General features: G+C 46.4%; 2 protein-coding genes across 3 annotated transcripts in view; both read left to right on the forward strand.

Moving 5' to 3' along the window:
* Nucleotides 1-13887, forward strand: part of TSPEAR (thrombospondin type laminin G domain and EAR repeats) — a 194705-nt gene that overhangs the window by 22089 nt on the left and 158729 nt on the right. The gene's annotated exons all lie outside the window — the stretch shown is intronic.
* On the forward strand, nt 8139-8826 carry LOC129483091 (keratin-associated protein 12-1). Of its 2 annotated transcripts, none has more exons than XM_055279918.2 (2): nt 8139-8401; nt 8462-8826. In XM_055279918.2, the coding sequence occupies exons 1-2, from the start codon at nt 8220-8222 to the stop codon at nt 8568-8570; spliced, it is 291 nt and encodes a 96-aa protein (XP_055135893.2). In that variant the 5' UTR covers nt 8139-8219; the 3' UTR covers nt 8571-8826. The 2 variants fall into 2 exon arrangements, with proteins under 2 accessions (XP_055135893.2, XP_055135894.2); XM_055279919.2 differs by having other exon boundaries at nt 8220-8311; nt 8366-8570.

Genomic DNA, 13887 nt, shown 5'->3' on the forward strand with positions numbered 1-13887 from the left:
ATCAGTTCTTTTTTATCTCTTTGATGTTTTGTTCCAAATCAGATTTCTCAACCTCATGGTGATGGTTAATACCGAGTGTCAACTTGATTGGATTGAAGGATGCAAAGTACTGATCCTGGGTGTGTCTGTGGGGGTGTTGCCAAAGGAGATTCACATTTGAGTCAGTGGCTGGGAAGGCAGACCCACCCTTAATCTGGGTGGGCACCATCTAATCAGCTGCCAGCGAATATAAAGCAGACAGAAAAAACGTGAAAAGGCGAGACTGGCCTAGCCTCCCAGCCTACATCTTTCTGCTGTGCTGGATGCTTCCTGCCCTTGAACATTGGACTCCAAGTTCTTCAGTGTTGGCACTTGGACTGGATCTCTTTGCTCCTCAGCTTGCAGATGGCCTATTGTGGGACCTTGTGATCATGTTAGTTAATACTTAGTAAACCCCCCCATATATATATATATATATATATATATATATATATATATATGGGGGGGTTTACTATATATGGGGGGGTTTACTATATATATATATTCTATATATATATAGAATATATATATTCTATATATATATATAGAATATATATATATTCTATATATATATAGAATATATATATATTCTATATATATATATAGAATATATATATATTCTATTAGTTCTGTCCCTCTAAGGGAACCCTAATACGCTCACCTTCAAGCCTCTCTGTTTAATTTTAAATATCAATGAGATGTTTAATATCTGTGACATTTTAGGGATCATTATTTTAATTGTTCATTTTCAAAGCATCTTGTCCTTGTTTGATAGATGTAACATCTTCCTGAATGTCTGAGTGTATTTAGGATTTTTTTTTTTTTTTTTGAGATTGAGTCTCACTCTGTCGCCCAGGCTGGAGTGCAGTGGTGCCATCTCTGCTCACTGCAAGCTCCGCCTTCCAGGTTCACGCCATTCTCCTGCCTCAGCCTCCCGAGTAGCCAGGACTACAGGCACCCGCCACTACGCCCAGCTAATTTTTTTGTATTTTTAATAGAGACGAGGTTTCACTGTGTTAGCCAGGATGGTCTCGATCTCCTGACCTCGTGATCTGCCAGCCTCGGCCTCCCAAAGTGCTGGGATTACAGGCGTGAGCCACCGCGCCCGGCCGTATTTAGGATTTTTTAAGTTCCTTAAACCATTGGTTTCCTCTGGGTGCAGCAATATGTTAGTTTATCTTGGTCTTGCTTTTCGTGCTGCTGGCTTCCCTCCTGGCTGGGGTGAGGGTGGTCCCAGCTTCCCTCCTGGCTGGGGTGAGGGTGGTCCCGGGCTGCCCGGGCTCCTCTCCTGCTGTGTGTGTGGTCTGTTTTCTGCTGGAGGAGCCCCCACCTGAGTGGGGAGGTTGGCCTGGTGCTCTATGCTCGGGGCGCACGTCCATCCGTCGCCAGCCTCACTTTGGAGTAAAAGCGATGGGAGCCCGAGGCCAGTATGAGAGAACTGTGCCTGGTGCCCCTCGGGGCCTTTGGGGGTCCTGGCCAGGGGGTGCCGTGCTCACACCTTCAGTCCCCCTCTCTACTGCAGCCCTCCCCACTCCCCTTCCGCTGGGCTTGCTGGGAAGCAGAGCCATGTGGGGCTCCCAGGCAGGTGGGTCCGACCTCTGCCCTGGCCGGCAGTCCACACACACCCCTCTCTTTCTTTTTCATTTTTTTTTTCTTTGAGACAGAGTCTGGCTCTGTTGCCCAGGCTGGAGTCCAGCGGCACGATCTCAGCTCACTGCAAGCTCCATCTCCCGGGTTCACGCCATTCTCCTGCCTCAGCCTCCCGAGTAGCTGGGACTACAGGCGCTTGCCACCACACCCGGCTAATTTTTTGTATCTTTAGTAGAGACAGGGTTTCACCGTTTTAGCCAGGATGGTCTCGATCTCCTGACCTCGTGATCTGCCCTCCTCGGCCTCCCAAAGTGCTGGGATTACAGGTGTGAGCCACTGCGCCCGGCCCTCTCTTTCTTTTTCATTGCTGGAGTCCCTCATCCTTGGTAAACTCACTTGCCCTCCCCTGTGGTGGTCTTGGGAAGGTGGAGACGGGAATGGTGGGCTGGGTCTGCCATCCTGCCCTGGGGCGGCCACGATGTTTGAGTGTTGGCTTCCTCATGACTGTCCTGCTACTTCTGGGACATTTGGCTGACCTGTGATCCACCGTTATTCTCCTTGAATGCTGGGTACCCCAGTTCTCTGAGTGTACCCCACTTCCCTCTGATCATAGCCCGGTTCTCCAAAGCAAGGATCCCATGTGTGGCTTCTATTTTTTATGAAAACATTTACTATTTTTATCTTCTGAACTACTTTTTAAAAACTATCTTTATTTTCATTTTGTTATGAAAAACGGACACAGAAAAGTTGCAAAAATTAAACAGTGGGCATCCACGCACCTGGCCCTGGATCTGCACCTGGCACGGCACTCACTCTGCTTGATCAGATACTCACCCCCCAGCCAGCCTCTGTCAGTGCATCTTATTTCACAGGCACTGCAGGGGAAGGCGCAGCAACCGCGCACTTCACTCACACACTGCAGCAACGTGCCATTAACTCGAGTTCAGCATTTATTTTGCATGTGAAATGATTCAAATCTCAAGGGTATAATTTGACGAAGTTTGCCAATCCGTCAACACAGCTCACCCAGGCCCCCTCGAGGCCCAGGGGTGAGGGTGGTCCCGGCTTCCCTCCTGGCTGGGAGAGGACCCCCATCAGGACCCTGGACTTTACCATCCTCTCCAGAACTATTCTGCCTTCCCCAGTCAATTTCACCCAATCCCCCAGAGATGGCCACTGTTGAGAATTTTTTAAAGCATAAATTGGTTCTCCTTGTTTTAGAACTCATTTAGATGAAGTCATACAGCAAGTCTTCCGGTGCGGGCCTCTCCCATGCCGCACGGTGTTTCTGCGATGCATTCCTGTTGCCGTGTGCGTAAGCAATGCCGCCCTCAGTGCTGGTGTGGATTCCGCTGTACCGCTGTGTCAGGCTGTGTTTATCCATCCACCGGCTGATGGGCACATGGGCCGTTCGGTTTTGTCTGCTATGATACAGTGGGAGAAGTGTGCCTGCCATTCAGAGCCCTCAGCACCCAGAAGCTGAGTAATCGCCAGGCGCCAAGTGTGTCACTAGGAGCCCTGGCTTTCAGGGGACCCTTCCTCCTGTTGGGCTGACATCTACCTCCCTGTCACACTGGCTCAGTGGCCCCAATCCAGCCTCTGGGGAAACACGCGCTGGGGGAAAGCCCTTCTGACACCCGAAGGCAGCCGCCAGGTATTCCCCAGGCTCAGCCTCCTCCTTCCCGCAGCGCTTTGTCCTGTGGCTTGGTTTCCAGGCTCCAGAAGAGCCCTGGGTGAGAGATCCTCATCTGAAACTACTGGGAAGGAGACACCCGCTTTGGACTCAGCAGCTTCAGCCACAGCTTTTCCTGGAGCGGCTTCCTGACATTCCAGGGTCAAGCTCCACCTCCGAGCAGTGACCAAGGGCAGAACCCCATGCTGGCATTGTCCTGGGCAGAACCCCGTGCTGGCATTGTCTTGGTCAGGAAGGCAAAGGACAATGAGAAACAGCTTCAGGGAAGTTTTTAAAAAGACCCAGTATTGAGGAGCAGAGACTTATTTTTGATAGGGAGTTAAGTCTTCCTGCACAAGAACATTCAGGGCAAATTCCAGCCACGGTGGGAGGTGGATCCGGCACTGGGGACTGAGAAGTGCAAGGGGATTCTGATAATAGGACAAAGGGAAAGGCTTTTGCTGAAAAATAGCAGAGAGTTGATTGTCAGTATAATCCATCAGCTGCAGGCCGGTGTGGCAGGCCACAGGTCTGCAGGCCAGGGAAAGGGCAGGAGGGCTGGCAGCACCTGGAGGACCGGCAGGAGGCGGCCACACACAGGCCCAACCTGAGCACGCAGCAGGCCAGCTGGCAGGAGGGGGACGCCTAACACAGGGGCCGGCACAGCAGAGCTGCATGGTTGGGGGGCAGGGCGGGGGTGGCCAGGTGGCAGCAGGAGGTCCCACAGCCCTGGGTGGGCAGCAGGTGGTGGGGACACAGCATGGAGCCAGGGCAGGCCACGGGCGTCCAGGCAGCAAGCCCCCTGGCATCTTCCTCCTGGGTGGGTTTTCCTCCTCTGCCCTCTCCTGTTGATCTTTCTGGGTTTTCTTGTTGAGGTTACTCAGTTCAGGAACCTCTGAGCTGGGAGCTCCCATGACTCAGCAGAGCATGTGTTTCCTGGAAACAGAGCCGAGGGAAGCTGGTGAAGGGCTGTCAGTGAGGCCAGGGGTCCACCTCATGGATGTTCAAGGTCCCCCCATCGTAAATGCCGTCTGGAGCTCACACAAGCACAGTCACGCTCACTGCACCAGGGGCCCCGTTTCGACTGAGAAGCTCAGTCATCATCAGGGTCTTCCCAAGTAACGAGAGCCAAGCTACTGGGCTCCACATTGTGGAATAATAATGACGATGATTGGGGTAACAGTAATGCACAGAGGTCTAGCACTGTGCCAGGCTGTGATTGGCAGCTTACAGGGTTATCTCATTCATCTTTGCCAGCATTCGGGGTGGCCGATACCCCATTTTACAGATGTGCCATTTGTAAGTCGTAGAGGGTTTGCACAATGGGTGCGTGTCTGCGCCACTGCAGAGATGCAGGGATCTGGACTGCTTAGTTTCAGTCTGGAATCCATGGTCGTTACCACTGTGCCAAATCATACTGGGGCTTGAGGGTCCAATAAGTGATTTATCCTGAAGTCCTGAACCAGCTGGGACAGAGAAGATGGATGAAAACATCAGCCACGTTGACCTCTGCAGAGCATGGCTCAGGCGTGTGACCACAGTGGGCTTCCTGACACCACACCTCAGAAGTGCCCACTTCACACGAGTAGCACTAGTGGCCACAGGCCACCTCCTCTGCAGATGGAGCCCAGAAGGACCCATCACGGAGTGGGGCGAGAGCTACTCGTATCTGGTTCCTCTCCCACACTGTGGGTCTGATCAGTCTCACCCCTGCAGAGGCAGCTTGGGGGAAAGTGAGGGGCTGGCGTGAAATTCCAGGATGCCCCTGCACTTGGGAAGCAGCGGGCAGGAGTGTGGATGGCACGCTCCTCCTCACACCCCAGCTCTGTTCTCTTCATGGGTTGGCCACAGCGCTTTATTCTACGGTGGTATCACACGGTAGGGGGATGAGCCATCTCTCAGGGCAGAGCTACTCCCTCCATCCCAGGCAGCTCCCAGGGGCACGCTCTGCTCCTGTGTGGATCCTCCTGTGCCTGCTGGTGGTGGATACAGGTGATTCCTGCCAAGAAGCCTTCGGACAAGTCAGACACCACATTAATGAAAGCCCCTCCAAGGCTGAAGACCAAGTGGGGTCTCAGAGCTGTGGACAGAACTTAGAAGTCTATGGACCCAGAGCCGATCTGTGGCCATGTGGTGGGAGTGACCTTAAGGCCTAGGGACAAGCCAGGTGAGGCCACAAGTTCAGCCCTGTCAGGCAACTCCTTTCACTGCTATAGTTCAGAATCACACTTAAAGACCAAGAGAATTGGGGCAGCCACCATGATCACATGTTCCTATGTGACCTAGTCATCAAGTAATCCATTTTAAAGGTTAGTTGTCTTACGAGTCGACTACAGAAGAACGAGGATGCATCTTTGATATTTACCTGTTCCTTTATCTTCCCCCATCCCCCCACTCCTTCCTGCAGGTCAGGGTCCACCTGGCCTCGTCCTAGTCAACCTAAAGCACATCTGTCCACGTTGCCTGCAGTGCACAACTGCAGGGGAGGATTTCTCCCAGCTTTTGCTCTTCTGAACAGGTTTTCACTTCAATCTCAGTTTCTGGGGTTTTTTGAGACCCTTCTTGCTCGGTCACCCAGGCTGAAGTATGATGGTACAGTCATAGCTCACTGCAGCTTTGAATTCCTGGGCTCAAGCTATCCTCCTGCCTCATCCTCCTGAATAGCTGGGACTGCAGGTGCACACCACCACACCTAGCTAATTTTTAAATTTTCTGTAGAGATGTGCTCTTGCTTGCTGCCCAGGCTGGTCTACAACTCCTGTGCTCAAGTGATCCTCTTGCCTCGGTGTTCAAAGTCCTGGGATTAGAGGTGTGAACCACAGTGCCCGGCCCGGCCTCAATCTCAGTTTTGAAGCGCGTTCTTCATAGATGTAGACTTCTGGATTGCCAGTTTTTTTGCTCAGCATTTTAAAGATGTGTATCCATTGTTTCTCATGAGAAGCCAGGGTGTTTTTCTTATCCTTGTTCCTTTGTATGTAAAGTGTCTTCCTGTCACTGCTCTTGAGATTTTGTCTTCATTTTTGGTTTTCATCACTTCATGATGTGCCTGGATGTGGTTTTCTTCCTATTTATCCTACTGGGGGTTTTCTGAGATTCCTGGATTTGGATGTTGTTGATTTTTGAAGTCAAATTTGGTGTATTTAAAATTTTTAACTACTGTACTTTTCAGTTCTAGGATTCCCATTTTAAAAAATAGTTTCAATTACTCTACTGAGATTCCCTATTTATCCATTCATGAAGACAATGTTTTCCTTTAATTATTTGAACAGTTTTCTTGGATTTTTTGGAACATGTTTATAATAGCTGCTTGCAGTCATCATTTGCCATGTCCAATATCTAGACCATCTCAGGTTTTTTTTTAACAGTGAATTAAATTTACCTATATCTTTTAATATCTGATGATTTGTTTTTTGAGACAGGGTCTTGCTCTGTTATCCTGGCTGGAGTGCAGTGGTGTGATCGTAACTCACAGCATCCTCAACCTCCCAGGCTCAATAGACCCTCCTGTCTCAACCTACCAGGTAGCTGGGACCACAAGCATGCACCACCATGTCTGGCTAATTTTTAACCATTTTTTTGTAGAGACAGAGTCTCACTATGTTGCCCAGGCTGGTCTCAAACTCCTAGCCTCAAGCAATCTTCCCATCTTGGCCTCCCAAAGTGCTGGGATTACAGGCATAAACAATCATACCTGGCCAATATCTGATGATTTTGATTGTGTATGAGGTATTATAATAATGCATTTACAGACTCTGAGCTGTATCATGTTTCTGATTTTTGTTCTAGTCGTCAGTTACTGGAGAATGACCTTAATCTTGTGCAGTTTTTGTTTAACGCTTTGCTAGGATGGATCTCTGGGAAGCATCTAAAACTTGGAACACTCTCTATCTTGGTGGGACTCACATTCCAAACTGTCTTCCCTAAAAATCTTATTCTGAATTGGTTTAGGCTTTGATCGGGCTGGCCTAGGCGGGTCTCACTGTAGTCTGTGGTCCTTACTCATTTGGTGCCGGGCTGTAGGGAGTCTTGGCTGGATGTCGATGTGGGGGCTGGAGGGGGGCTTCTCTCTCAATCCTTTAGCAGCTTCTCTCTGGTGAGCCTGTGGTGGCCTTGCCCGGGGAATGCACAGCCCTGCCCCATTCCACAGATTCACAGTCAACTCCCACACTGCGGTGCCTGCTCTCCACATGGATCCTTCTTTCTGCTTCTCTGCTCCTCGGACTCCAGGGCTTGAACTGCATGGGCACTGGCCCCTTCCTCCTCAGCAGAGTTGGGCCACCGTATTTCGCTCAGACTCCAGCTGGTGACACTGCATTTTGGAAGCCTGCCCCAGCAGAGAGCTGGGAAATGGGAGTTTATCTCCTAAGTTTCTTCTCTCTCAGGAAGCACAGTCTGCACTGCTGGTTGACGGCTGCCTGAAAACGAGCATCTCCTAAATCTCAACTGTATAGTTGATAGAGTAGCCAGCTTTGCATCACTCACTCCAGCAGGTTTCCCAGTATGATGACATTGTCTATATTCAGTTCTGGTCTCTTCCCCGCAGTTTCTGGTTGATACAACAGAAGTTGTGGTTCCAGGAGGTCTTTTGGGTACCACTCATGTCTGCTTCAGTGTAGAACTAATGAAGGGAGGCAGATGTCAGACAGTGGAGCTAAAACTGCCTGTGCATCACCCGATAAATTTGGGCAGTTTCCAAATGTAACAAGAGCTTGAAGCAGGTGCAATTAGTCATGAAACAAAGGGCCAAATAAAAAACATGAGCATCTACAACAGAAAACTGAGTTCCAGGAAACAGCCTTGAGGAAGAAAAACAAGGAAGACGACGGGTGCGCGCTTCTGTGCTGTGGAGACGCCTGGGTCCAGGTATAAAAGCTGCCCAGGGAAGCTGTCCCCAGACATCACTGCCCTCTGCCTCGACCTTATCCAGCCACACGCCACCATGTGCCACACCAGCTGCTCCTCAGGCTGCCAGCCAGCCTGCTGCGTGCCCAGCCCCTGCCAGGCATCCTGTTACGTCCCTGTAGGCTGCCAGTCCTCTGTGTGCGTGCCCGTGAGCTTCAAGCCAGCTGTGTGCGTGCCCGTGAGATGCCAGTCCTCTGTGTGTGTGCCTGTGAGCTGCAGGCCCATTGTGTGCGTGGCCCCCTCCTGCCAGTCCTCCGTGTTCGTGCCTGTGAACTGCAGGCCTGTCGTGTATGCGGCTCCCTCCTGCCAGTCCTCTGGGTGCTGCCAGCCTTCCTGCACCAGCGTCCTCTGCAGACCCATCTCCTGCAGCACCCCTTCCTGCTGCTGAGCATGAATCTCCAGACCCGCTGCTCCCAGTGCAGATGAGGCCACACCTGTACACTCCCTGGATGAGTCCTCAGTTGGTCTTCTGCTCATGGCGCAGGTGAAAAGCATGCTCGGTGAACCCTCTGAATTCTGGATCGAGAATATGATAGAATGATCTGGAGCCCTTGCTGACCTTGCCCATCCCCCCAGGGAAGTCTGGGGTCCCAGAGTCATTCTCTGACCCCATGAGAGCCAAATAAACCAGCTTTCCCCATGCAGCTCTGCGTTTCTGGTCTTTCTTTTTTATTTCCATACTCCCCGCTATCTATTCTGCTGATTACATAGAATTTGCTGCTAAACCCTCTTCAGTGATCCCTTCACCCAGTGCTCATCAGAAGGTGGTGTCCCGGGTGGAGGGCGCGGCTGCAGATGCCCATGTGGTCTCTCCCAGGGCTCCTGGGGCCCAGGTGCAGTGGCAACAGCGGTGACTTACCCGCCTGTGGTGGAGTGGCCTTGCTTCCCCACTGGCTCTCCACTCCTGCTCCAGGCCAGCAAGCCCTGCATTGATGGCCAAAGCCTCAGCGCACTGACGATCGGGTTTTCCCATATGGTTGGTGGACGTCCTGTTTCCCAGGTCGCGGAGGGTCTCAGGTTTACAGAACTGGATTAGTTCTGCAGCACACACTCCCATCACTGGTCCACAAGGGCTCGGTTTTTATTGATTGACTGATGATCAATTACTGAGGAGCCTAATATAATAAACCCCCATGAAGCCACTGCCTGACATAGAAATGAGAACGTCATCAATAATTTACCAAGAACTTCTTGGGGCAGCCACTGTTGGGATTGTGTGCTCCTTATTCTGTTACTTTCTAGAAAAAATAGAGTTGAGTCATATCTCTATGGATTCCTGAAGTGTGTGTTTTCTAATTTGGTAATTTCTGGTGATATGAAGAGGGAATTCTTCTGAATGTAATCTGGAACTTGCTTGTCCCAGTCTGTTGTGCTGGTAGCGTTCTTCTGCATTTCCCCTGTCTGGGCTGTATTCCATTCCTGTGGGGCTCTGCTGTGACTGTCTCAGGTTAAACGTTCCCCAGTAGATGGGCCAGCCGTCTTGCCCCAGGAGTCTGCTATTCCAGATAGCATAGCCCAGAACTGTCCCCCGAAGAACATTCTCACTACTGGCTGCCTTAGATTCCAAGCTTTTTATTTGCCTTGGAGGCAAGTGTTGAGTTTAGGGTGGAAAAACTGGTTTCATCATCTTTTAGGCAAGGTGGTCAGGGACCTATTGTGTAGTTTAAATTGGGGGGCTTTGGATAAAACTGAGCAAGAAATGGAACCAGTCAACTCAGACATATAAATGCTGGCAGCTGAACACATTCGAATCCATGAACACACCCAATGTGTGCACTATACAACGTGCACACACTTATGCACACACGTAAGCACTCTGGTCCCCCAGGCTGGGAGTTGGAGGTGAAACTGGAAATCAGAGCATGAGAGGAGGGAGGGTTGGTAAACAAAAAATGCTTCTGGAGAACCTACCTGCCCTGTGCTCAGAGAAGCATGGACGAGGCCTGGCTCAGCCTCCGCCCTCCAGAGCTGTGGGGACCCTCAGGGCCACTTGGAGCCCAAGTTCTGTGATGCTAGTGCTCCACATGGGGCATGTGTTAGCAAGTCCAGGTTTTCGCATAGACGTATTTGTTTCTCTCTCTTGGGTAAACGTCTAGGAGTGGAATAGCTAGGTCATGTGCTAACTATCTTTTTGCCGACATCATCCTGCCCTGATAAATGCAGATTTATAGTAGGTCTTGAAATCAGCTAGTGTGAGTTCTCCAATTTTGTTCTTTTAAGAAGTTGTTTAGGCTACTCTAGTTTCTTTGTCTTTCCATATAGATATTTGAATAAGCTTATCAATATCTACAGAATTTGCGTTGAGATTTCGATTGGGAGTGTATTGAAACTATAGATCAATTTAGGGAGAGTTGACATATCCAGCAATCCATAACATGGTCTATTTATTTAGGTTTTCTCTGATTTTCCTCTTCAATATTTTGTAGTTTTCAATGTATACATTTTATATATTTCCCCCAGAATTTATCCCTAAGTATTTTATAATGTTTAATGCTATTATGGTACTATTTTTAAGTTTCAATTTCTGATTGTTCATTGCTAGTATATTAAAATAAAATTGATTTTTGTATATTGGCATTTTTTCTTTGACCTTGTTAAATTCACTTACTAGTTCTTGTAGCTTTATTATAGAATTTTGGGGATTTTCTAGGTAGACAATAATGTAATATGTTAATAGAGACTGTGTTATTTCTTCCTTTCCAGGCTGCATGCTTTTTACTTCACTGTTTAGGAAGTCCAGTATGGTAATAAATAGCAGAGGCAAAAGTGAATGTTCTTGCTTTATTGTTGATTTTAAGGTGAAAGCATGTAGTCTTTCATCATAAAGTATATTAACTATAGGTTTTTCATAGATGCTCTTTAAAAGAAGTTCCTTTTAATTTCTAGTTTGCTAGCAGTTTTTATTCTGAATGGATGTTGAATTTTGTCAAAAGCCTTTTCTGAATTTATTGAGATAATAATATGGTGCTTCCTCTTTAGTCTGTTGATATGGTGAATTATAAGTTGATTTTTTAACACTGAACCAACCTTGTATTCTTGGGATAAATCTCACATGATCACGACCTTTTATCTCTTTTACATATTTCTGGATTTAATTTGCTAGTATTTGGTTGAGAATTTTGTATCTATATTCATAAGAGATATTATTAATAGTATATAGTTTTTAATATACTATATACTATAATACTTTTGTTCAAATTTGATATCAAGATTATGCTGGCTCTATAAATTTAATTGGGAATGATTTCTTTCCTTCTATTTTCTGGAAGAGTTCATGTAGAATTGGTTATATTTCCTCTTTAAATGTTTAGTAGAATTTTCCAGGGAGGCCATTTGCCCCTAGTTTTGTTTGTTGAAAGATTTTAACTGAAAATTCAACCTCTTTAATAGATATGATGCTATTCAGGCTATCTACTTCTCTGGAATAAGCTTTCATACTTTTGTCTTTAAAAAAATGTGTCAATTTTATGTATGTTATCAAATTTAATGGTATGAAGTTGTTTACATCATTCCTGTATCATGTTTTTAATAATTGTAAGATTTGTAATGATGTCTCTTTTTCACTCCTAATATTGCTATTTTGTGTCCTTTTTTTCTCTTTATCATAATTTTCCTGATCAGTTTGGCTAGATGCTTATTCATTTCATTGTTCTTTTCCAAGAAGCAGCTTTTGCTTTCATTGAATTCTTTTCCATTTTCTACTTCATTATTTTTTGCAGATTTTTAATTATTTCATTTCTTTTGCTAATTTTGAGTTTAATTTGCTTTTCTTCTTTAAAGTGCAAACTTAGATAATTGATTTCAGGACTTTCTTCTTTGTGAATATAAGCACTTAATGATATAATTTTATCCCTCTAAACACTATTTTAGCCATGTTCCATATATTTTGACATGTTGTCTTTTAATTTGTATTTAATCCAAAATATTTTCTAATTTCTCTTGTGATTCTTCTTTGAACCATGGGTTATTTAGAAGTGTGTTGGTTACTTTACAGTTCTGCAGGGTGTTTCTAGCTATCCTTTTGGTGTTAATGTCTAATTGAATTTCTTTGTGGTCAAAGAACATACATTGGGTTAGTTCAACTTTTTTACATGGGTCGAAGTTTATTTTATGGCACAGAATATAGTCTTTTTGGTGAATGTTTCATGTGCTTGAAAAGAATGTGTATCTGTTATTGTTGGGTGGAGTGTTCTGTAAGTATCCACTAGGTCAAGTTGATTGACAGTGTTGTCCAGGCCTTCTGTATCCTTCCTGATTTTCTGTCTACTTGTTCTCTTGAAGCTGAAGTCCAATGACAAATCTGATTTATCTGTTTTTCCTTTCCCTTCTCAGTTTTTTTTGTTGCATGTGTTTGGAAAGTTGGCTGTTTGATGCTTACACATTTAGAATTGTTATGTTTCCATGGTGAATTGATGCTTTATCATTATGTAATATTCCTTTTTATCCTTGGTAATATTTCTTTTGTGAAGTTGACTTTGTTTGATATTAATATAGCCATTCCGATTTTACTTGATTAATGTTTGTGTGGTGTATTTTTCCATCTGTTTGCTTTTAACCTATCTATGTTTTTATGTTTAATGTGAGTCTTCTGGTAGATAGAATATAGTTGGATCCTGAATTATTTAATCCAATTAAAAATATCTGTTTTTTGGTTTTGGTGTTTAGATGATTTGCATTTAATTTAATTTAATAAATTAATTTGCATTTAATTTAATTTAATAAATTAATTTGCATTTAACTTAATATTAGCAAAATATCACTTTACTAATTGTATTCTATTTGTTCCATCTTTTCCTTTTTATCTTTGCCCTCTTTCTATGCCACTTTTTGGTTTAGTATTCTTAGTTATTCCCTTTTATATCTACTTTTTATATACATCTTGATATAGTTTGGATTTGTGTCCCCCCGCCCTAATCTCATGTTGAATTGTAATCTCCAGTGTTGGAGATGGGGCCTGGTGGGAGGTGACTGGATCATGGGGGTGGATTTCTCATGAATGGTTTAGCATCATCCCCTTGGTGCTGTCCTTGCGACTGAGTGAGTTCTTGGGAGACCTGGTTGTTTAAAGGCGTGTGGCCCCTCCTCTGTCTTTCTCTCGCTCCTGCTCTGGCCACGTGATGTGTCTGCTCCCCCTTCACCTTCCACCATGCTTGTAAGTTTCCTCACAATTCTGCCTCCCCAGAAGCTGAGCAGGTGCTAGTATTATGCTTCCTGTACAGCTTGCAGAACTGTGAGTCAATTAAACCTCCTTTCTTTATAAATTACTCAGTCTCAGGTATTTCCTTATAGCAAGGCGATAGTAGCCTAATACGTCTTTTCAAACTTATTTGGCCTAAGATTTACAACACATACCTTTACTGTAACAAAGGATACCTCCGGGTAATATGACGCCACTTCATCTGTAAGTGGCAGGACTTTACGGCAGTGTACTTCCGTGTCCTCTTTTATATTCCTTGTATTATTGTTTCCATGTTTTACTTATGTTAAAAATCCCACAATGAGGCCGGGCGCGGTGGCTCACGCTTGTAATCCCAGCACTTTGGGAGGCCGAGGCGGGCGGATCACGAGGTCAGGAGATCGAGACCATGGTGAAACCCCGTCTCTACTAAAAATACAAAAAAAAAATTAGCCGGGCGTGGTGGCGGGCGCCTGTAGTCCCAGCTACTCGGAGAGGCTGAGGCAGGAGAATGGCGTGAACCCGGGAG

The sequence above is a fragment of the Symphalangus syndactylus genome, chromosome 5 (genome assembly GCF_028878055.3).
Source record: "Symphalangus syndactylus isolate Jambi chromosome 5, NHGRI_mSymSyn1-v2.1_pri, whole genome shotgun sequence".
NCBI classification, from domain to species: Eukaryota; Metazoa; Chordata; class Mammalia; order Primates; family Hylobatidae; genus Symphalangus; species Symphalangus syndactylus.

Bases quoted from the DNA above. Each gene is read 5' to 3' on its own strand.
- LOC129483091 (XM_055279919.2), top strand. From the start codon at position 8,220: ATGTGCCACACCAGCTGCTCCTCAGGCTGCCAGCCAGCCTGCTGCGTG. The intron at 8,312-8,365 runs GTCCTCTGTGTG...CGTGCCCGTGAG, and splicing joins TACGTCCCTGTAGGCTGCCA to ATGCCAGTCCTCTGTGTGTG.